The 24,493-nt window shown below is 35.6% G+C and overlaps 1 protein-coding gene across 1 annotated transcript in view; it reads right to left on the bottom strand.

Moving 5' to 3' along the window:
* Window positions 1–436: 436 nt before the first annotated feature.
* The window catches only part of CFAP299 (cilia and flagella associated protein 299), a 615,251-nt gene continuing 591,194 nt past the window's right edge, over window positions 437–24,493 (bottom strand). The window contains exons 5-6 of the mRNA XM_032239813.1: window positions 16,570–16,699; window positions 437–676 (exon numbers count right to left, since the gene is read on the bottom strand). Coding sequence (XP_032095704.1) covers window positions 581–676; window positions 16,570–16,699 — 226 coding nt within the window. The 3' untranslated portion in view covers window positions 437–580. The remainder of the gene's footprint in view (window positions 677–16,569; window positions 16,700–24,493) is intronic.

Below are 24,493 nucleotides of genomic sequence, written 5' to 3' on the forward strand. Positions count from 1 at the left end.
GCGCTGGCCGAAACAGCCGCGCTGGCGAGTGTGGAGCACCTCCGCCCGGGAATTTCCTAGTCTGTGGGCAATAAAAACGTGGCGTCCACTCACCCTCTGCGCTTTCACTGGGAGCTGCAATCCTGAGCTGTTCCTAAACGGCCATCTTGGATCGTCCCTCCAAACCTTGTATTTATATTTGTTTGTACTTGACTGCCAATTTAGGACCCCTTAACAGTCAATTTTCAATGATTTTAGCAGCTAGCATTGCCATTTGGCAAAAGCTGTTCCATTCAATTTGGCAATAGTAGGATCTGGAACAATTTTCTTGTTTTGAAAATCTGAGCTACATAATATGTCACCAATTATAGTATCTTTGAAGTAGCACCAAAATTCTCTCCTATGAACTGTTGCAATCAGCTTAGAGGCTATCTGTATAATAAAACGACAGTCAATATTACAGTTTTCTTTCTAATTTCTTTATTAACTTTATTGTACTAATTTGCCTTCCAGCTACGGGGCTGATTTATTAATCTAATTTGCTCTGTCTATGGAATTTATTTAAAGTTAGCAAAGTATTAGGAAACTAACTTGTTGGTGCTTAAATCTTCCTTCTCGAAATGTGGTCAAAAATGACGGCTTGTATGTAGAGTTCCGTTGGAACAGGGATTCTAGTAGAGTTGTCACCTGGCTGCACCTGAAGTACATAAATTACATTGTTAGTCCAGACTATGCAAATAATTGGCCTTACTTTTTCTTTTTAATTTCTTCTTCTTCTTCTTATTTTTTGCTTTATATTATAGAAAACAAAACTAGCAAGGCTATTTCCATGGAGATAGATACATGTCCCCCACCGCCCACTGCCCCAGTCTTTTTCTCAGGAGTGGTGATAATTCCAATTAGGAGCTCTGAGGCCCGGGGTTGTGATGTTACTGAAAATGCCCAGGATTAAAGCAGTGTCACAGGCTCATGCTTGTCTAGACTCTACTGAACTCCATGAGTCACTTACTGCAGAAGGGATTTACAAACACATGTGACTTCAGGGTAATAATACAAAAAGAATCCTATCTTGATTCAAGTTTGTCATATAATATATCTGAAGTTTGGGATTGGTTCAGACCAGTGGATGTACCTGTCCATGGTGAGTTTCACATAAAGCATCTTTCTCATCACTTCAAAAACTATTTGATCTGCTTTTATTTTTTTCCTTCAAATTATAAGGGTTTAAAAGGATTTCATCATTTAAAAAAAATTCAGGATAGCTTATCATGCTAATAGGCTTCTAGAAAGCCTCTATGGAAACAAGAATTTGTTAATATGATATTGATAAGGAGAGAAGAAAGAAGTTTGCCTGAGGCTGATGCTTCAACAGATGAGAAAAAAATGATTCCAAAAGAGTTGCACAATATGTACAATTAGAAAATTTTAGTTACTAGGCCTTTTGTATATTTGATGTAAAAATGATATTATTTGCTCTTTTAAGAAGAGATGATTATAAATTTAGAATTGAGGGTAAAAAGAAGCCTTGGTATTGCCTTTTCCACATGGTACTTAATTTATTGTGCTAAACAAAAAGTGAATGTCCTGACTGTGCCTCCATCTAAGTTAGTTTTGCTTTTTATTGTTTTTTTGCTATTTTATAACTCTTTAAGTTGTATAAAATTGATAATAGTGCAAAATGTCTTGCCCACAAAGATGCAAAATAATTGTGCCAGGTGAAATTCAATTAATCATTGTCCTGTATAGAGACCTGTTTTGTATCTATTTTATTTCAATTTTCCTTATTCCCTATGCAGATATGTTCTGCTCTTTCAATTCTCCTTTGAACTGGCTATAATATCTAACTGGTTTCTTCTATAATTAATGAATTAAATGAAATCATTTGAACATTTGTTATATCTGCATGAGAATTATGATTACACCCTTTTAAAAAATTATCTTATAAATATTTGGAGCTTCTACTGCCAATAGTCAGTGGATTCCTCTGATAGATGAATAACCTGCATGATGGAGGAGTGTTGTACCCCTGGGGGGCTTAAACCCAGACTCCCAAAGGTAAATCCCTAGTAGCACTAGAAATTTAACTCTGTGGATCTTCTGTCTCATATTTTCCTTTTGGGCTATTTTTGTGTATTGTTTTTGTCTTTGGAAATTTTAAGGTTGACAAATTATTTCCTGCTGGTGACAGCAATGATTCAGAATGTTGTGGGCTAGCCATTGTGATCTCTGTAAAAGGATTAATGGATTATAGAGATTTATTCTCCTTGTGTGATAGACAATAATCTTTTTCAAGCATTTTATTTTTATTGTTTTTTACTTGTCTGTTTTGAGCTCAAATTTAGACTCTTGTGCCCATCAGGAAACAGTAAAACTCTTTGATATATGAACTGGTGATTTTTTTTGTGTGTTTACTTCTGATATATGGCTAATACTTAGATCTGAAGTTATAAGCAGTCTTGTGTCTGTGTGTCTAGATGCATATACTTTAGAAAAACCTTTATCTCTTTTTGGATGAATGCATAATATTTTCCTCTCTCTGGAGGGTAATGAATTAGATTAAAATATCTCATAAATTAAAGAAACTCTGTTCTGATTGGCTTATAGAGTTCTTATAGAAATATGTTCTTATATAAATCAAATATTCATAAAATTCCAAAAAATTAGGAAATTAAAAGTTAAATTGTGCTATACTTAATGACTCATTTTTTAAAATATATTTTTTATTGTACTTTAGGTTCTGGGGTACATGTGCAGATCATGCAGGATTGTTGCATAGGTACATAAATGGCAATGTGGTTTGCTGCTTCCATCCCCCTGTCACCTATATCTGACATTTCTCCCCATATTATCCCTCCCCAACCTCCCTATGCCCCGCTGTCCCTCCCTTAGTAACCCTCCAACAGACCCCAGTGTGTGATGCTCCCCTCCCTGTGTCCATGTGTTCTAATTGTTCAACACCCGCCTGTGAGTGAGAATATGTGTTTGATTTTCTGTTCTTGTGTCAGTTTGCTGAGAATGATGATTTCCAGATTCATCCATGCCCCTACAAAGGACACGAACTCATTTTTTATGGCTGTATAGTATTCCATGGTGTATATGTGCCACATTTTCTTTGTCTAGTCTATCATCGATGGGCATTTGGGTTGGTTCCAGGTGTTTGCAGTAAACACTGCCGCAATGAACATACATGTGTGTGTGTCTTTATAATAGAATGATTTATAACCCTTTGGGTATATAAGAACATCCTTTCTCCTTCTTCTTAAGAAATTTGTAATGTATATAAATTTAGTAGAATCTACTTTATAAAATGAAATGAAGCATTTGAAAATGATATCTGATTTTCATTTATTCCTCTAGGACTCAGAAATTATTATTGTCTTTTTACTTACTGTGGCCATTTAGTAATCTGCATCAGTTCAGTGAGAACCTGTTATCTTTTTACCAGAGGTAATTGTACAGATTATAAGACCAAAGCCTTCTCTGTAATGTCACATTTGAAAACAATGTTTGCTGAATCATATAGAAACAGCTACTTTTAAGGAATTAAGTTTGATTTGACTTATGGAGGTAGTATTTACAGAGACCTTCCAGAAAAACTGGTCTACTTCTTGGCTTTAATGGTCAAGAATATTGTATACTACGTATAACTTAAGATATTTTGAGACTTTTAAAAGAGACTAATTTACCCAAAGTTATAGGTTTTATAGGTGAAATCTTGTGGACAGAGTTTCTTGGATTTAGTTTTCAAGCATCAGGATGACCATTAATAGAGGGCTTTAGAAGTCCAATTTGAGATTTCTTGTATTTCTTCAAAATTGTATAGCCTTAGAATTTACAACTCAAACTCATGGTGACCTATATGGTAAAATAACACTTTTGCTAAACCTATATAAACAGTAAGGCAAACCTAATAAGACTAGCTACATTTTATGATCAAGAATAATAACCTTTCCAAAATTATTACGATAAAAAGAGGGAAGGAGACAGACTGCCAGGGAAACTTGTAAGAAACTTTGAAATGAGCAAAAAAATCAAACAGTGGGTATCTTAACTACTCATTTAGCCTTTCTCATTTATGATCTATATTACAATTCTGCAAATTGTAGAGATCTGACAATAATTCAAATAATTTTTGCATTGATTTTTACAGACCCTTTTAAATTTATGTGTAAATATTTTAAAATCTGTTAATTCACTTTTATGTCTCTGCTCTTTGAATTCTCTGGAACCAGTTGTAATACCTTACTGGACTCTCATTAATTAATTAATGAGTTAAAAATCTTTGCCAAATGTTTACTTTATATCTGTATGAGAATGATGCTTCTATCTTCTTTTAAAAATTGTTTCTCAATAATGTATAAAAAGAGTGCTAAAAGTAGTCACACATACACAACAGTAACAGCAAACAATGTAACTGGCTGAGAAAATTCAGCACTTAGGAAGCTCTGCCTTCACATTCATGGCACTATAAGGAGCTGTGAAAATATTACTTACTGACTGAAGCCATTACTGCGTCCCAGGAGAGACAGCACTCCAAGACAAGTATAAAATATGGGTAAAACAAGACATTGGAGTAAGACCAACAGTAAAAAGTTACTGAAAAATATTAATTGGTGGAACGAAATGAGAAGATTCTAATCTTATTCTACCAAATCCCAGAAGAATTACAGATTTAAATGTATCAAAAGAATCATCAATTTAGAGCAAAATATACCCAAATATTTTTCTGGTTGTTGTAGAACAATCTTTTTAAATATAGAAGCAATCAGAAAGAGAAATCAATAGTTAGGACCATAAAAAAATTTGAAATTTAAAATTTTGCATGCCAAAAAATTTGTAAACTTTAAAAGATATATAAATTGTGGTATGTCACCAAAAATATGATAGCCAAAAGTTTTCTACCCTCTATACATAGAATACTTTAAAATTTATTTTAAAATTCCGTCTAAAACCCTACAGGAAAGTAGGTAGAAGGCAATAACAATTCTAGAAAAAAGGAGATTGGGAATGGTGGCTCAAGCTTGTAATCTCATTAATTTGGGCAGCCAAAGTAGGAGGATTGCTTGAGGCCAAAAGTTGGAGACCAGCCCGGGCAACCTACTGTCTCTAAAACCAACCAACAAACAAACAAAAATGAAAAAAACAAACCCAAAACACTTAGGCATGGAGATTAGTGCTTGTGGTCCCAGCTATGCCAGAGGCTGGGGAGGGGGGATGTGCTGGGTTGGAAGTGGGATCATTTGAGCCCAAGAATTCTAGGCTACAGTGAGTTATGATTGTGCCACTGCACTCCAGACTGTGACAGAGCAAGACTCTGTCTCTAAAATAAATATATAAATAAGAAATATTATATGCTAGCATGCATATAAAAGAAATGTTCATTTCCAATAGTAATAAAAAATGCAAATCAAAATGACTCCAAACAAATTTGGACTGCGAAATTAACAAAATTAAGAAGTGTGCAAAATAAAGAGGACATGGGAAACGGGAAATTTTGAACAGCCCAGATATAATTGTAAATTGACATGGTCTAACTGCAAAGCAATTTGACAACATGTATCTAAAGCTTTACAAAATACATACATTTTGACCAAGCAGTTTCCATTTTAGAAATCTGTCCTAAGTGGGGGTAAAATCAGAAACCTGATTGTAGAAAGCTGTTAATTAAACTGAAGGGAAAGCAGAAACCAAACTAAATGTCCATAAGTGGGAAATTCTTATATCAATTATGACTAATTCAAAGGATAGAATATTATCTACATTATTTTCTTTCTGATTTTTTCTTTTCTTTCATTTCTTTCTTTTTTTTTTTTCTTCTTTTTGATACAGAGTCTCACTCCAGGCTGGAGTGCGGTGGCATGATCAATCTCAGATCACTGCAACCGCTGCCTCCCAGATTTAAGTGATTCTCCTGCCTCAGCCTCCCAAGTAGCCAGGATTACAGGTGCATGCCACTATGCTTAGCTAATTTTAATATTTTTGTAGTAGAGATGGGGTTTCATCATGTTGGCCAGGCTGGTCTTTAACTCCTGACATCAGGTGATCTGCCTGCTTCAGCCTCCCAAAGTGCTGGGATTGCAGATGTGAGCTACTGTGCCTGGTCTATCTACATTATTTTCTATTGTCTTTTTTCACTTAATAGTATATCTTGAACATCTGTACTAATCCATCAACATCAGTAAATATGGCTCTAACTTTTTAAACTGCTACATACTGTTCTTTGTGTGCATGTATCATAATTTAACCATTGCCTGGTCAGGAACATGAAAATTATTGCCAGTTTTTAACTCTTGCAATGCAAAATGATCATTCTTTTAGAGTTTTCATGGTTTCTAAGGTAATACACTACTGGGAAGCAATCTTCATTCATTGAGCACCTACACCATGGCAGGCATTTTAAACACAGCCCCTCATTTAATTTTCACAACAACTGTTTGTAAATGGCTATAAAATTTTAGATTTTTACAGATGAGAAAACTGAGGTGAAGTGCTCAAAGGGGTGAACTAATTTTCCCTAATCACAAAGCTGATAAGATCTCCGTAACTTCAACTCATTCTAAGTATTGCCCCTCTTGACAGCTTTGCTCAGCCTGAGCCCTGATGGCCATTTCTCAGTCTCTTCCAACTTGTTCTGCAGTTTTAGCTGCTTTCAATTGCTTCCAAGTATTTTAGAGAATCCTCTGGTCTTGGTGAATTCTCAAGTGGGATACATTAAGGTACTCAGGCAGGTCTCTGAATAACCTAAAATACGATTATACTACTCTGTATATGGCCATGTTTGATTTTTGTTTGTTTGTTTGTATCATAAGCCCCTGAAACTTATCAGATTTTTAAAATAAGTTGTTTTCCCCTCAAAATTAAGAACCTATCCCCTTGGAACAACCTCACATACTAAGGAGGTAGTTGTCTGACCTACCAAGTTGTTGACATTTTTGTTCGTTTGATTGTGTTTTTCTTTTTCAAGCTTGCCTCAGCTGTTTGAGACAATGTGTATGTCTAGGGCCACAATGTACATGCCAAAGATATTTCAGCCTGCAATAACCACTTTTAAGTTAGCAACATGAGATTTTTCTTTCTTGCTAATGGTCTTGATCACTATTCATGCTATTGTGTTCCATATTCTAATACACTTCAACTCTCACTCTGCTTTGGGATTTCCATTTTTGAGAAATTATGAGTATCTGCTGGGAGTGGTGAATGGCTGAGAAAAAGTCATGGGAGTTAACTACTTGTTCAATTGTTGAGACCCAGAAAAAAACCATGCTCTTTCTTTGAACTAGTAATAATCCCTCAATGGTGTCTTGCACCTGCAATGACACCATGCCTGATTCACGTGTTTTCTGATGCCTTGCTTCTGTGTTATTAGTTATCGGTGTTTTAATATCATAGGGGAAATGATTATTTTGTTCTTATTCAATCATTTCATCTTGCCAGGAAATTACCTTCTACTCTCTTTCGTACTTCTTGATTTGAGGTAATACATTTTGTGAAAAAGTGAGCAAGAACTGCATCTAAAGCTCTCTTTCTCAAATTCCTCCTTTCTTATATCTCTAGGCCATATGGGCCCCTTTTATTTTAGGCATCATGTTTTTTGATTAGGCTGCTCTTGGAATTAAAAGCTTAAAATTATAATTTTTCTTTGTCAGGTATGCATTACTGGGATATGTACCTTTCTCTTCATTGCATATATTCAGCTCAGAGGGTGGAGGCTTATCATTTCTACTCTTATTACTATACATTCACATATATATTTATGTATATGTAAAATTCTAAATTCAAAAAGAAATGTATTTTTTTCTTTCCTCTAGCTTACATTTCTTGTGTTACAGTTCATATATGAGTTCATGCATTGGACATTTATGAACAATGTGCTTATCTCTTGGGGTTGTTACTTAAATACTGCATATAAAATTAAAGTCAGTTTTTCAGGTCAAGTGGAGGACATGACATTTAAGTTTTAGGAGTTTTAATTCATAAAAGCCAAGCTCTCTTATATAATTTTAATGTATCCCTCACGGCCATCTATTTTAGCAGTAGTTAATTGAGTAAATACTTAATTTATATGTGATGGGCTTTCAGTTCAGATATACCAGGTGATTACCCAGAGGAGAAAATATTTAAAAGCTACTTAGTATGTGGGTGTTTTAGGACTGTAATCAACCAAACATTCAATAATTCGGGTAGCAAAACCAGAAAGTTGGCAAGGCCTCAGCTTTACTTAATAACTGTGACTGTGCCACAGTTAAAAAGCAACATTTATAAGAGACCTCCAAGGAAAATCCAGGGGCCAAAAAGGTGGTGTTGGTGATTCAGTAGATATCCCCTGCTCCACTGGCCCAATATTAAATTAGGTTTACAGCGGACTTTGAAGAAACATTTCTGAGACATTGAGGAAACAATAGCCTTGCTTAAAATTTCTATTCATCTTTTTGTTTGTTTTTCTAAAAGGATTATATGTGGCTCCTGTAAAAAGCGGATTTTAAAACTGAGGACCTTCACTGAAGGGCGAGTTTCCAAGAGATTAAACTCAAACCGTCTGCCGATAGGATGTAGAAATGTTATGGGATTCCATTTTGAGAAGATCAATTTCAAGGCTGTGACAGGTTAGGATTTTAGGGTCTGGGAGGCAAGGGAAACGAAGAGGAGCCAATGACCTCAGAAGCAGAGGTGGTGTTAAACAGGTAATGAACACTTTTCCTACTAATGGTAGCAAGTTCTTGGTGTGGGTTGCTTGACAGGGCAGGACAGAAGAGAGGGGAGCTCTATTAAGATGTTGCTGGAATCTTCCTCTAAATTAAAAAAAACTGCAAAAACAGAAACGGTTGATTTTATTAGTTGAATTTATTTTTAATTTTAAACCTTATGTGTCTAGCCTTTTGCTCAGAGAAAAAGAAATGATTTGACATATTTGTTTTTCACACTTGTAAAATAATAGATAACAATGACTATACATTTATTTTAAAAATAATAACGTAATTGTTACTCTCATTCCCCCATGCACCTAACTCATTGCCATTACCCTGGACAAATCACCATTTATCCTTGAAAGGTCCCCTAAAAAACCCTGAGTGTTAATTCATTCATCCATCTACCTAGGCAGAAAAGCACTGAAGTCAATTACTTTGTTAGTTTTTAACTAAAAATTGCTTTAGCTCTCCATGTTGTAAGTGCCTAAGACCCTGAAATATTTTAAGTTAACCTCAATTTTTTTTAAGAATTATTTTTGGCTCTACCATTCATTTCTTTAGCAAATATTTAATATTCAATTTATTCACCCCACAGATGTTTACTGGTGTGCAGACACGGCTCTAGCCTTGGTGATACAATGGCAAAGTGATGTGCAGGCATGGTGCTAGCCTTGGTGATACAATGGCAAAATGTCCAGAAAGGGTTCCTGCCCTACATTTAACAGTTTATGCTTTACAAGTTTCTGTCATGTGTATTTTTTCATTTGAGCCTCTAGGCAAGCTCACTTCACAAAATGAAGTTCCATGAGGCAGTAATAGCAAGAATGTGTAAACCCCCACATGCCCCCACCCACTCCCTGGCTTCCGTAATGATCAAATAAGCAGCAAAAATAGCGGTGATGGTGATTTATTAGCAGAATCATTTACTGCAGTTGTATCTTGTTACCAGCACTCTTTGGTATATGGTCTGTGCTTTCTGGTCTGTGCAGTCCCAGGAATGTGTCATTTCAATGACTTAAAATTAAGACTGTTGAAGTACAACTTATTTTATAGGAATGAAGTTTGATTGCTTTATGCACATACATTAAGGTGAAGCAACAGCTAAGACAATAGTACTATGTAAAACAGCTAATTTTTAGGGTTACCTGAAGAGGCTTTTAAAAATATAAATTCCTGGGCCTCACCATAGATGGATTTAGTTTGATAGCTAAGGACAGGGCCTGGAGTTCTCTGACTGGTGAATCTGAGAAAGAGAGAGGAAGAGGAAATGTTTTCCTAAATTAATATGAATTGCTCCTAATCAACCCATGGCAGGCTGGGTACTGATAAAGAGCTCTTGTCACAATAGATTACATGCCAATGTAGCTCATTGTTATGTTTGAACAATTGTGAACAGTTTTCAAATACAGGAATCTGGGCTTAATAGGAGTTTTGATACAAAAAGAACAAAGAAATAAATCCTGCTAAATATATGCACAGTCCACATTGCACATGCCTTCCAAACTGTGATAATCAGCATGGAACCGGAAAGTTGTACTCTATAACAGTGTTTTTTGTTTCACTAATGTTCTGCATCCAATAGAAACCATACATCTCTAAGACTTTTCACATCTTTTGGTTTGCTTGTTTGGTTATCAGTGACTTACCAAGTAACTATATTTAAGATGTACTCTACTAGACATTAAATAAGATAACAAAAAGAGATCTTGCCTTGTAAAATTTCATATTTTAATATAATTGATCTTCTTTTGCACTATAAAAGCACACCAATGAAGTTTAGCCAATAGAAAAGTCATGTCACCTACCTTCAAAATGAATTATTGCATTTTTATACTTAGAAATTTTGATTCTAAGTCATTGTGACACACATGGTGCTGAATATCCTTGAAGTGTATAGAGTAGCAAAAACTAATTAGATTTGGCTTCCACTTTTGGAGTTCAATTATTCTCCCAAGACTTTTCTGCCATGACTCTCCTTCCTACACTTTTGTCTCAACCCTTCTTACCCACTAGTATTACCAGGGTGTTTTTGAAAAGTATCAATGCCAAAGCCTTCCACCCAGACCAGTTATCCAGCATTCTTGGGATGAGGCTAGGCATCATAGGTTCTAAAGCTTCCTGGGTGATTCTGATCTGTGCTGACAGCCGCTCTGTAGCCACAAGGAGGTCCTCAGCCTTCTCCTCACCCCGTGTTCTGTGCTCCCATGCCTTTGTGTGTGATTTTCCTTTCTATCGGAACACCCTTCCTCTCCAGTCCTCATGTCCTCGCCATACCCACCCTTCAAGATCCAGTTCAGATGCTGTCTCTTTTATTAACTGGTCTTTGAACATCTTTGGTCTAAAGTACATTCTGCCTCCCCTGAATTCTTACAGAACTTTTTCTGTCCTCTGAGGTTACTTTCTAGCTTGCCATGTCTCTGCATGTATTTTCCCATCCACTCACTAGTTAACCTGTAAGCTTTTTGGAGCAAGAAATCTACCTTTCAGATTCACATTAATACCTCACGGTGCTCAACAGTTGCCCAGGAAACATCAAATGAGGAAGAGCGAAGCGGAGGGAAAAACAAAGAGGTGGTATACATCCACTCAGCTCACCTATTTCCTCTATACTCATCCAGCATAGTGTCTCTCTCCTCTCTTCCACACACAAGTTCTCTGTCCCCCTCTTTTTTTTTTCTGAGTATTGGGCAAAGTGAGGTCTCTCTAAAACTTTTCTAGATAGATATACATACTGTAAGTTCTATGTACGCCTGAATGATCTGTTAGTTGCAATATCAAAAGTATCAACTCAAAATTTGCCAACTACAGCAGGACCTCTACTTCAGTCCTTTTTATTTTTCACCTAGATTACTGTTATTCTGCTTGTCTTCTCCAGTTTTTCCTCTCTACACCTTCTAACATTAACTTTCATCCTGCTTTTTCCTGCACAAGACCCTTGGCATATTTCCCCATTTTCTATTAAGTCCAGTACAAGCTCTGGATCAGTGCTGCAGTCAAAGCTTCTGATGACCTCTCCAGGCTTAATTCCCACTTCACCCTTTCAAGCCAATGCAGCAGCCAAATTGAACTACTTGGGTTTTCTTTTGTCTGACTTACACCTGTGAATCTTATCTTGGGTAATAGGTCTAATTCCTGGAATTGATTGCCTTTCCCTCCTTATGCGTTCAGTTCTCTCCCTCTGTGGTTCAATTCCTAATCTTCCTTTAAGTCCCAGGTAAAGTTTACTTCCTCCATTAGCACTTAAGATTATCTCCAGTGCTCTCCCCTCACCATTCCTTTCTACTAGCTCCTGTCTCCAGATCAAAAATCATCTCTTCTTCCACTGAATTCCCAAAGTATTTATCTCCTGTGCAATGTACCACTTTCTACCTAATGTTGTTAAAACATAACCTGCCTATTTCCCTAAAGACACTAACAGCACTTAAAGGGCAAAGATTAAAGTCTTGTTCATCTTCCCCTCCTCCATGTGTCTCATAATATTTAAACTTCATTGATGGTTTCTACTAATAATTAACTGTGTAACTGTGAGTGAGTCATTTAATCTGTTGAAGTCTGCTGACAAATCAAAATCATGTTCTAATTCAATAGTCTTAATTTGAGATAGTTTAAATTACATATTCCTGGGAGACTGTACAAGAAGGTATGAAAGCATAGACCAAAATAAAGATTTCTGCATAGTTGCTCTGAAATCTGATTCCAGCAATAAATCTTGCAATTTTTCTGACTTATTTGGGTTAGTATAGAGGGAAATGACTATACCATTTCTGCTATCACTGCTATATCAAATAACTAACATAATTTACTCCTTAACTTTTAATTACTGTATTCTTCTTGTTGTTGTTATTGCTTTTGGAGGGAATGAGCCATTCAATCATCAATTTAACGAATATTTATGAAATATTCATTAGCAAGGCATTTTTCCAGGTGATGGCCTCTCAGAAAGGGGAAGTGGAGAAAAGCTGGTGTAACCAAGAATTTTTTTTGTTGTTGTAACTATTGTATACAATCTCTCTCTCTCTCTCTCTCTCTCGCCTTATTAGTGGTTCCTCCAGTTTTAGACCACATATGCTATGGTAAGACTCAAAGAAAATTCTCCCATGGTTAATGTTTTTTAAAAGTAAAAAAAAAAAGTCCTATTTTAAAAATTTGTCCAGATAATATATTGGACAGAGTGCAAACTGCTTCCATTTAATTCTTCTAAAGATAATACACTGGAAACATTTTGGTGGATGTGAATCACTCAAACAAGCATTCTTCACTCAAAAATAGAAACTTGGCTTATTTGTTCCAGATGTTATACAGCTGCAGGGAAGTTAAAGTCAGTGGTCCTGTTTTTAATGCAACCAAACTCTTATTGCATTTGGAATTTCTTAACCAATGAACTCATATTACTTGTTGTAAGAACTGCACAAGTTTCTTTTTCCATTGTTACCATTCCTAAACAACTGCCTTTCATGGGAAACATGCTTCAGAATTAATGAGTCCACATCTGTGTCGTACAAAGTAAACACATCCTGTTTATCACTGTTTCCACCTTTCATTTATCTTGACCTCTTTAATTTTAACCATAAAGTATTTCAAAGAGCATACATTAAGGAGAAGAAAAGGAGAGCTGAATTTCTTTTATATTATTTTATAGCACTTTACTGGATTTGTGAGATGTTCACCTTAAGAAGAATTTCAATTAAAATTGCTAAAAAAACTATTGAATATAAAAATGTAATTCCTATCACTATGTATTTTGCTTATTTCTTGGTTCTTCTGTAGGTCTATAAGAAATCTTATGTTGGATGCACAAAATACAAAAGATCTTGGATTGTTGAAGAGGTGAATATGGTCCATAATAATTAAAATATCTAAGGGTTTTTCTACCTATTTTTGAGAACAGATTGACACATTTTTTGGACTATTGACTTTTTATGGAAATTTTTCTCAAATTGCAATTTGTAAACAACCTGCAGCAGATTCATACTGGCTGCCTATTAAAATCTGTACTTCTGGTCCCAGTTGGGGCAGAATCTCTGAAAACTGGGCCTGGTGCTTTAAAGGAACTCTATATATCAGAAAGAAACAAAACAAACAAAAACAACAACAGAAAAACCGTGTATCTTCTAATTGTGACCACTAAAACCCAGGGAAGTTGAGTGAATTTATTAAGGTCATGCAGCCAATTAACAGTAAAGTCTAAAACTCTGTTTATTAATGCTGAGACCAACATTTCTTTTCTTAAGTCTACTACTGATTTTTGTTTTCCACAAGATAAAATTAAAATTTAAAGAAATATATGTATCCAAATGTTGTTGGATGTCTCACCTAATAATTCTTACTCTTATCACTCATTAATCAAATGCTTTTTCTTTCTTCAAGAGTTAGAAAATTTTTTCTTCAAATTTATCATAAATTCTAATAAAACTCTTTCAGAAGAAAAGAGACAAATGTTATATGTCATGTTGAAATCTCATAGTTGACTATTTGGGAAGTAAGAGTTTTAGTTAAAAATTATTTGAACCATGTTTAAGCAACAGTTCACATTCAATAATGATTCCCCAAAGACCATAAAAGCTACAATTCATGGCATACATTCTTGAAATATGCCATTAGTTAAAATGCAGCCCTAAAATAGTTTAAATATGATGTCATTCAAAATCGATTCAAATATTTCTTTTACGCATGTTAACAAGAGTGTTAATAATTTAAAATCTTTTCTTATTTATATAGTTCAGACTTCTAAGAAAGTGAAATGAAGTACTGGATCAGAGTTTTAGGGCCGTATTTATTATGACTCGATGAATACCAGAGTAGTTTATCAACTCTACTTCTTCATACTGGTTCCTCTTTACTTCTCAGCAAACTGACACAAGAACAGAAATCCAAACACCGCATGTTCTCACTCATAGGTGGGTGTTGAGCAATGAGAATACGGGGACTCAGGGAGAGTAACATCGCACACTGGGGGCAGTTGGCGGGTGTAGGGGAGAGACAGCGGGGGGTGGGGAGGGACGGGAGGGTGGGAGGGATAACACAGGGAGAAATGCCAGATATAGTATGCACCTAAAGTAAAATAAATAAATTTAAACAACAACAAAACCAAAATGAGATCAGTTGGGGCAAAGTACAGAAAATTTAATAAATAGCATTTCACTAATGAGAAACCTCAGACCAAAAAAGAGTATTACTATTTCAAAAGAGATAGCATTGTGTTAGAAGTTGCCAGTTGGCTCCTTAAACTCTCTTTTCCCTTTCTCAGAATACCTGTTTTTAGCTGGGTGCATGCCACTTGAATTAAGATTTTATTCCCCAGCTTTGCATGTGGTTAATCATCTCCGTAAGACTAACTTCTTATAATGGAACGTAAGTGAACATTTGTGTGGTAGCTTTTTGAAAACTCCCTTTGAAGGCAGCAGGGGAATGTTCTTTGTACCCTCTCACCCTCATCCATGCATTATGTTTTGAATGTGGTTGTTTTGGCTGGACATCCATCTTGGCCCAGGAAAATGAGGGCCACTCTGGCCCAGATGACTGTAGAGCTGTCATATCAACCTTGGATTGTCACTATCTAGACTTACATATGGAAGAGAAAGCAGCTTCTATCCTGCCTAAGTTACTATGTCAGCATTTCTGATATTCGTGGCTAAATCTCATTTCAGGTAATCATTTATTTCTTGCTACGCAATTTTGTTCATTAATCCTTCAAACACATGGTCACTTAGCACTTTTTAGGTGCAAGGAGCTGTACTAAGTGGATATGATATATAGATTGGATTTTTGACTTTGGTTTTCTAAAAGCTTTTGGAAAAGTTATTGTAACCTGACTCCCCCATCTTTGCCTATATTCCATATGTATCACATCATTTTTATTTATTTTACTATGAAGGAATATTTTTCATGTATTTGGATTTTAGAGTGATGCTGTCATGTGAATAATAGTTTTCAAAATTAAAAAACAACAACAAAATGAAACCTACTGATACAACTCAAACATGTAATGATTTCAAGCAAGGTTTCAACTTTCATTCCTAGACTTATGACAAATTGTAAGAAAATGTCATGATCCAAATGCAGTCTTTGAATATATGCAAGATGTAAATATTTGTCTTTGAACAAATTCAAAATGTCATGGGACATGTCTTTAAAATATTTAAGTAAAAGTGTTTTCCAAATTAACACTTAGAAATACATTAAGAACTATCCAATTTTTATTGTTAGTCACATACACAGAGGGGTATTAGAATTCTGAGTACAAATGTAAGGTAAGAGTCTCCCTTTTCTAACTAACAGCAACAAGCAGCTGGATATCTCCAGGATCAGGGGAAGCACATGCATGGCCCACTGACTCCTTGGTGCAATGCAAACATTAAGAAATGTCTCCAGTGTGTGATGCTCCCCTCCCTGTGTCCATGTGTTCTCATTGTTCAGCACCCGCCTATGAGTGAGAACATGCAGTGTTTGATTTTCTGTTCTTGTGTCAGTTTCCTGAGAACACTGGAGTCTGTGGAGGGGGAACTAGGGGATGGACAGTGGTGGGTGGGGAGTTGGGGAGGAATAACATGGGGAGAAATGCCAGATATAGGTGCTGGGGAGGAAGGCAGAAAATCACACTGCCATGTATGTACCTATGCAACAATATTGCATGTTCTTCACATGTACCCCAAAACCTAAAACGCAATAAAATATATATTTTTAAAAAAAGAAGTGTTTCCACTTGTGAGTTCTCTTATTAATTTCTAATAATTTATGAAGCATTAGAGTGTTTTTTAAAAGGTAGTATATGCTCTAAGTTTCAAAATGTTTTTTCCTTTCTAAATTTAACAACTTAGGAGTGTCACATACTTAATAGATTTTTGAATAATGGCAGAAATACAATAATATGTTAAGAGATATCTAAGTATAAAAGCAGAGTTACCTTTGGGTCGACATTGAGAATTTTTCTGTCTCTTTTGAATTTGAAAAGTAAGCCTTCTGGATTATCAGCAATCACTTGATAGTTGGGACTTGAGTTACAAACAGCAATATTAGTGTCCCAGTTGTAAAAGCTATAAAAATAAACATTTATTAGAAATTAAGATGTATTAAATTGACACATATAGTTTCAGAACGATTTGGGGAAGTTCAGTCATAAGATAAGTGAATAAGACATGCCATACACAGATTAAAATACTTGCATAAGGGATTAGATTGGGTTATTCTCAAATTATTTAGACACATATTTATGATGGTTTTGCATGATTTTCTGAACACTTCTAAGGCCTACGTCCTATTACAGTATTATTCCATTCCCAGGAAGTCGAAATGAAAATTGATACAATGTAAGGCTGTTTGTTCGAGTGCAGGTTCTTCAGGGTGTTAACAGACTGTTTACTGGATGAGAGGGTACACTAAATCACCTCTTTTCATTCAAAACAATTCCAAATAAATTCATTTCTTTCAGCCTCCAGTTCTTTTTTTCAATAATATGTTTCCCAGGGAGTGAGGAAATTATTTATGTTTGAGTGGTTAGCGTGGGCCAAACATGATGTGACCTCTGCTATCACAACACCCATATGAAGTTACTCTCATTTTATGGACAAAGCAAAGAGTGTAGGGGATGTCAACTAGCATCATTAAAGTCTTGAAATTAACATGTCACAGGGCTAATATTTCAACCAAAATTTGTGTGTTTCAAAGCATATATATGCACTTTCTATTTTTCAGCGTTGCCTTCTAGCATTTTATTTATTTATTTTGAGACCGAGTCTCACTCTGTTGCCAGGCTGGAGTGCAGCGGCGTGATTTTGGCTCACTGCAACCTCTGCTTCCTGGGTTCAAGCAATTCTCCTTCCTCAGCCTCCCAAGTAGCTGGGACTGCAGGAGTCTGCCACCACGCCCAGCTAGTTTTTGTATTTTTAGTAGAGATGGGGTTTCACCACGTTGGCCAAGATGGTCTTGATCTCTTGACCTCGTGATCCACCCACCTTGGCCTCCCGAAGTGCTGGGATTACAGGCATGATCCACTGCCCTGGCACATTTTATTTTATTTTTCTATTTTGTATGGAAACTTCCTGTTTTTTCTACATCCTGTTTTGTACTTACTTGTCAGAAATGAATGTAATACTGTCATAGGAGTTGAAAGAATCCTCAATATACTTATTTTTATGCATCTTATTCCTACTAATACTTTTCTAACACTATATTTGCTTTTAAAATGACAGTCACAGAAATAACATAAACCAGGGTGTCTCTCAAATATTTGTAATATTTATTTTTAATGATAATCTTCTGATCCTATTTCTAGGTTGTTTTGCCCTCTATTATTCCCTTTCTTTTTTGGAAAGAGTGAATTTCATTGATTGAACTCACTGAATTGTGTTGTTTCCTGAGGCATCATTATTACCACTTTCATATTATTATCTAAAAGTGCAATGTTTACTCTCAAATTTTTAAATACTTGGAAAGGATTGACTATAGATCACATATTTATGTTACTGGGAGGGAGAATATCAGTGAGAACAATTTTCTACCCCTACTACATTTTCTATGGCCAAGACATAGAATGTCTGCCCTATTGAGTCACAAAGTACAAAAAGTAATTTTCCAACTATCTTTGCCTGTTTATCAATTCACCCTAAGAAAACAGGAATGACTATGTGATTGGTGAACTGAGAAAAAGTGTTGTGCATTCATGGCCTTTTAGGCCTTCAACTTAATAAGCATTCACAAGTGAGGTTTATGATGGCAGGCTCAGCCCCCAGTGGAGTGATGGCACAGGATGAGTCTGTAGTACTGCCAGTCCATTCAATGGCGAAGGCATTAGGAGTCAATTTGACTATACATACAAGCTGGATTTTCCAATTCAGTTTAATTCACAGTAAAAAACATAATTTGATATCCATACTGCTGACAGTTCAGTTAGAATATTGCCAAATTGGAGTGGGGGACATGGGTGTGATTTTCAACTTTACATATGTTTCTCCCTCAATAATTATTTATGAGAGATATAGGTACAGATAATTCTACCAAAATATTTGAGTCAAAGATGTGCTGAGAGTGGCATGGTTTATATCACACATTCCTATCTTGTTGCTTAGACCTCAAATTAAAAGTCTCATTATTGAAGTCCAGGAAGATTTTATATAAATACAAGTTTACTTTATTATGTAGAAAACATTTATATAAAATATTATGGTTCTTTTGATGAAGACATTTTGCTTGTTTCATCAATACTTTTGCTCTCCCAAGCAGAGATGGAAAACAAGCTTTATTTCACATGCCAATTATAGTATCTGGTAATTATTAATAAAAATAAATAACAATTGTCTAATAATGGTCATATGCTAGGTACTAAGTCCAATGAATCAATCATCTCATTTAATCTTATCACCAAATCCAGGGAGTAGGTGTAAAATATCCATTTTATTCATGCGGAAGTGACAGGGAAATGACATCACTTGGATTCCAGTTAAAGACTGACTCCAGAGCCTGCGCTGACTAATACATGTACTCTTTGTCCTACGTACTACTGGTGGTGACCACGCTACCTGAAGCTCTGCAGCATATATGACTGCTGATCAAAATACAAATTTTCAACTTTTTCTTAGTAGACCTCTAGACTACAACTATGGTACTTCTTGCAGGGTAGCCATGTAATAGAAATTGAGTCACTGTAAGGGCAAAAGTGCTATTTACCACTACTAGCCTGGGCCCATCAAAACCTTCCATGTTCTTTTTCCCATCCAGTTAGCTGGAATGGAGTGATAAATTTGAAAGCCATTGATATGATTTGGATCTGTGTCCCTTCCCTAATTTCATGTTGAATTGTAATCCCCAGTGTTGGAGGTGGGGCCTGGAAGGAGGCTACATGGAGGCACATTTCCTTCCTAGTACTGTCCTCACAATAGTGTGTGAGTTCTTGTGAGATCTGGTTGTTTAAAAGTGTGTAAACCTCTCCCATCTTTTTCTTCCTGCTCTAGCCATGTGAAGTGCCTTTCACTTTGTTCCCTCTTTGCCTTATGCCATGACTGAAAGCTCCCTGAGGCTTCTTCAAAAGCAGATGCTGCCATGCTTCCTGGCATGCTTCCTGCCATACTTCCTGGCATGGCAGCATCTACTTTTGAAGAGGCCTCAGGGAGTTTTCAATGCTTCCTGTATGGCCTGCAGAACCGTGAACCAATTAAACCTGTTTTCTTTATAAAATACCCAGTCTCAGATGTTTCTTTATAGCAATGTAAGAACAAACAAATACAGCTGTATGTGAAAGATATTTGGACTTTGGAGAAACATAAGAACAAAAGAGTTGAGCTAATTTAGAAAATTCCTATTTAATGGTTTCCTATGACATCTAGGCTGCTTTAAATTCTTGAAATTTTTAAATAAACAAACATTTAACTAGTACCCAGTATGTTCCAGTTAGGTGATGTGATTAGGGTATCTATGAAATAAAACATGTTCTTGGGAAACTGGTCTAGCACAGTGTTTCTTAAACTGAGATCCATGGCAAATTTCTGGGAGTGTGAACTCTCTGAGCAGTTTTATATATGTAAAATATAAATATAGTCAGTCCCTTGTATTCCACATCTATGGAATACAAACCTTAGATTCAAAATATTTGGAATAAAATGTGTCTTTATTGAACATATGCACACTTTTTTTTCTTGTCATTATTTCCTAAACAATACAGCGTAACAACTATTTATACCACATTTACATACAATTTTATATCAGTGAATTGAGTATTCATGGATTTTGGTGTCTATGGGAGGTCCTGGAACCAATCCTCCATAGATACAAATGGAAAACTGAATATTCTGAATTATCTAGATGGCCATTTTATGACTCATTACACAACTATATAATCTCAGTACCTATCTGTATGCTTATATTTACCATTGTCCTCATGCCAAATTAAAATAATTGAATTAGGCCTTTAACTGATTAGAGCACAGTAGTATGAGGCTGAGTAATTCTTTTACATATTTACAAGGTATAACTTTTTAGGACAGAGGGATATTAGTATTTAAAGGGAATTTGTACAAACAAAAATAAAGTAAAAAACTCACAAAGATCAAAATAATGGAATAGGAGATTCCAGCCCTCACACCCCCACAGCAACATCGATTTTAAAAATGATCTAGGAACTGCATAGTGGAGAGATTCTAGAACCTTTTTCAAGGAAAAAAAAGATTGAGGATAAACACACTAAGTGGGTAAGAACAGTTACACTTTACCCACATCACTCTCTTCTATGGCAGCATAGTCTATGGCTAAGGGAGATCCCCCAGGCCCATGATTTCTCCCATAGGGGAAAGTGAGAGCTGAGTGTGGACTTAGTTTCCCCAATTTTATGGAATGGTAACCAAGAGGCTTACATTGGTCTTCCCATTATCAGATTTCTGAGGTGACTGGCATGACTAAATAGTCTTGGGGGGAACAGGAACAGGGAGGAAAGGATGCGACTTCAAGGCAACCACTGTGCGGATCTCAAAATATGGCCATATATCCTCCTAAGTGGCTTAGGGACTCCATAAGAGGCCCACCTGTGAACTCTATGGAAAAACGTCACCGGCAGTGTCCCCTACTGGCTAATATGAACCTTCGTCATTCTACATGCACTCCTGAGATGGTGTGAGCAAATCCCCACACAGAGTGCATGTATATCAGCAGCTAGCTCAATGCTGCAGGACTGGGAAAAGGCACACAAGACTAAATATGTCAGAGCATTGCCATTTGAAAAATAAAGAGGAGGGTTTCAACACCTGGCCTGCCTTAACAGGATCAAGAGAAGACACACAGTCCCAGGACTTCCTCATAGCAGGATAAAAGAGCAGTGGGGTGGGCATACCCATAAAAAAAGCCTGAGAGACACTCAAAATCTCTAGTTAAGCTGACTTGTGAAGGCCTCCATTGAAGACAGGTAGTAAAGACTTGAAAACGGGACTGCTTCTTTCAACACAAAACTTTAAAAATATGAAGAATCAAGGAGACATGACACCACCAAAGGAACAAAATTAAGTTCATGTGGCTGAACTAAAAGAAATATTTACAAGTTGTGTGACAAATTGTTAAAAATAGCCATCTTATATAAGCTCAAAGAGCTACAAAAGAACACAGGTTTACAACTAAATTAAATGAGAAAAGCATTACATAAACAAAGTGAGAAATTCAACAAAGAAATAGAAATCATAACGCTGAAAATTACAATGATTAAAAAAAATGAATAGAGAGCTACAACAGCTCACTTGCTCAAACAGAAGAAAGAATCAGCAAACTCAAGGACAGATCATTTGAAATTATTCAGTCAGAAAGCTAAAAAGACAAAGAATGAAAAAGAATGAAGAAAGCCTGTATTACTTATAGGACGCCATCAAATGAGACAGTGTATGTAGTATGAGAGTTCCAGAAAGGGCAGAGAAAAATAAAGGAAAAGATAGTTTGCTGAAAAAATAGATAAAATTGTGTAGATATTGGGGGAAAAAAATGAACATCTAAATCCATGATGCACAAAGATTCCCAAATAGGCTAAACATCAATCAATCTTCACTGAGACACATTCTAATCAAATTGTCAAAAGTCAAAGGGAATTTTGGAAGCAGCAAAAGAAATGACTCATCATCCACAAAAGGAACATTCACCTCTTCCCAAGATCATTAGCAGCAATCTGAGTAGAAATTTTATAGGCCAGGAGAGAGGAGAACAATATATTTAAAGTGCTGAAAGAAAACAAAAACAACAACCAAAACCTGACAACAAAGAATAATTTACTTGGCAAAGTTATCCATAAAAAAGGAAGGAGAGATAAAAACTTTCACTGATGAACAAAAGTCAAGCAAATTTATCACCGCTATACCTGCCTTACAAGAAATGCTACAGGATGTTCTTCAAGATAAATCAAAAGGACACGAAGTAACAACATGAAAACTTAAAAGTATAAAACTCACTGGTAAAGATAAGTACGTACTCTAGTTCAGAATCTCCTAATGCTATAGTGAATACATAAAGATCATTTTTAATGCTAATGTAAAATCTAAAGGAAAAAAGTATTAAAAATAACTATAGAATAACTTGTTAACGGATATATGTTATAAAAAGGTGTAAACAGGGACATGGTATCAATAACATAAAATGGAGGGAGAAGTAAAAGTGTAGAATTCTTGTTTGTGATCAAAGTTAGGTTTTTACAAGTTTAAAATAGCCTGTCATAACTATAAGATGTTTTATGTAAGCTTCATTATAGTCATACAAAAAACAAAACACCAGTAGCAGATACCCAAAGATTAAAAAATGCACAATCAAAACATAACACCACAAAAAATTAACAAATCTTAAAGGAAAAAAGACAGAAGATTAAAAAGAGAACAAGAACTACAAAACATTTGGAAAACATTGAAATGTCAATAAAAAGTCCTCACCTATCAACAAACACTGCAAATTTAAACAACTTAAATTTTCCAATCAAAATACAGAGTGACTAATTCAATTTTTTTTCTAAAAAAGTTCCAACTATATGCTGTCTGCAAGAGATACACTTTAGGTTTGAGGACACATATAAGATAAAATTAAGAAATAGAAAATATCCCTGAGGCCAAAATGGGCAGATTGCTTGAGCCCAGGAATGCAAGAGACCAGCCTGGGCAACATGGTGAAACCATGTCTCTACAGAAAATACAAAAAAAAATTAGCCAGGCATGGTGGTACACAACTGTAGCCCCAGCAACTCAGAAAGTTGTGGTGAGAGGATCGATTGATCCTGGAAGATTGATGCTACAGTGAGCTGTGATCACACAACTGCACTCCAGCTTGGGCAACAGAGTAAGACCATTTCTCAACAACAACAACAACAAATTCTATGCAATAGTAACCAAAAAAGAAAAAAAAATAGTTATTCTTTTATCAGACAAAATACACTTTAAAAAACTGTCAAAATAATTAGAAAGTCATTGTATGATGGTAATGAGATTAATTCATCAAGATATTATAACAATAATAAAGACATCTCTCAATGCTGGAGCACCTAAATATATAAAGCAGATATTAATTGACCTGAAGGAAGAAACAGACAGCAATATGATAATAGTAGAAAACATGTACACCCCATTTACAGCATTGGATAGATCATCCAGACAGAAAATCAATAAAAAACAGAGGATATGCAGAACACTGTAGAACAAGGAAACCTAACATATATATGACATTATAGATGTAGAACATTCCATCCAACAGCTGCAGAATATACATTCATCTCAAGGACACATAGAACATTCTCCACACAGATTATACCTTAGGTCACATAACAAGTTTTGTTTTTCTTCATCTTAGCAAGTTTTATTGTTTATTTTTATTCTTTTTAAATTTTTGTTTAGGTTCAGGAATATATGTGCAGATTTGTTATATAGGTAAAATCATGCCGTGGGGTTTATTGTACAAATTATTTAGTCAGGCATATACTAAGCCCAGCACCCAAAAGTTATTTTTTCTGATCCTGCTCCCTCTTTCCACCCTGTGCCCTTAGGTAGGCCCCAGTATCTCTTGTTCCCCCCTTTTTGTCCGTGTGTTCTCATCATTTAGCTCCCAATTATAAGTGAAAACATATGATATTTGGTTTTCTGTTCCTTCATTAGTTTGGTAGGATAATGGTCTCTAGCTCTATCTATGTTTCCAGAAAAGACACAATCTTGTTCTTTTCTATGGCTACATAATATTCCATGGTGTATATGTAGTAATTTTTCTTTATTTTGTTCATCATTGATGGGCAGTTACACAATTCTATGTCTTTGCTATTGTGAATAGTGCTGCAATGAACATACAGATGCATTTATATCATAGAATAATTTGTATTCCTTTGGGTATATATACAG

The sequence above is a fragment of the Sapajus apella genome, unplaced genomic scaffold (genome assembly GCF_009761245.1).
Source record: "Sapajus apella isolate SASKATOON/1434 unplaced genomic scaffold, GSC_monkey_1.0 scaffold45, whole genome shotgun sequence".
Lineage (NCBI taxonomy): Eukaryota > Metazoa > Chordata > Mammalia > Primates > Cebidae > Sapajus > Sapajus apella.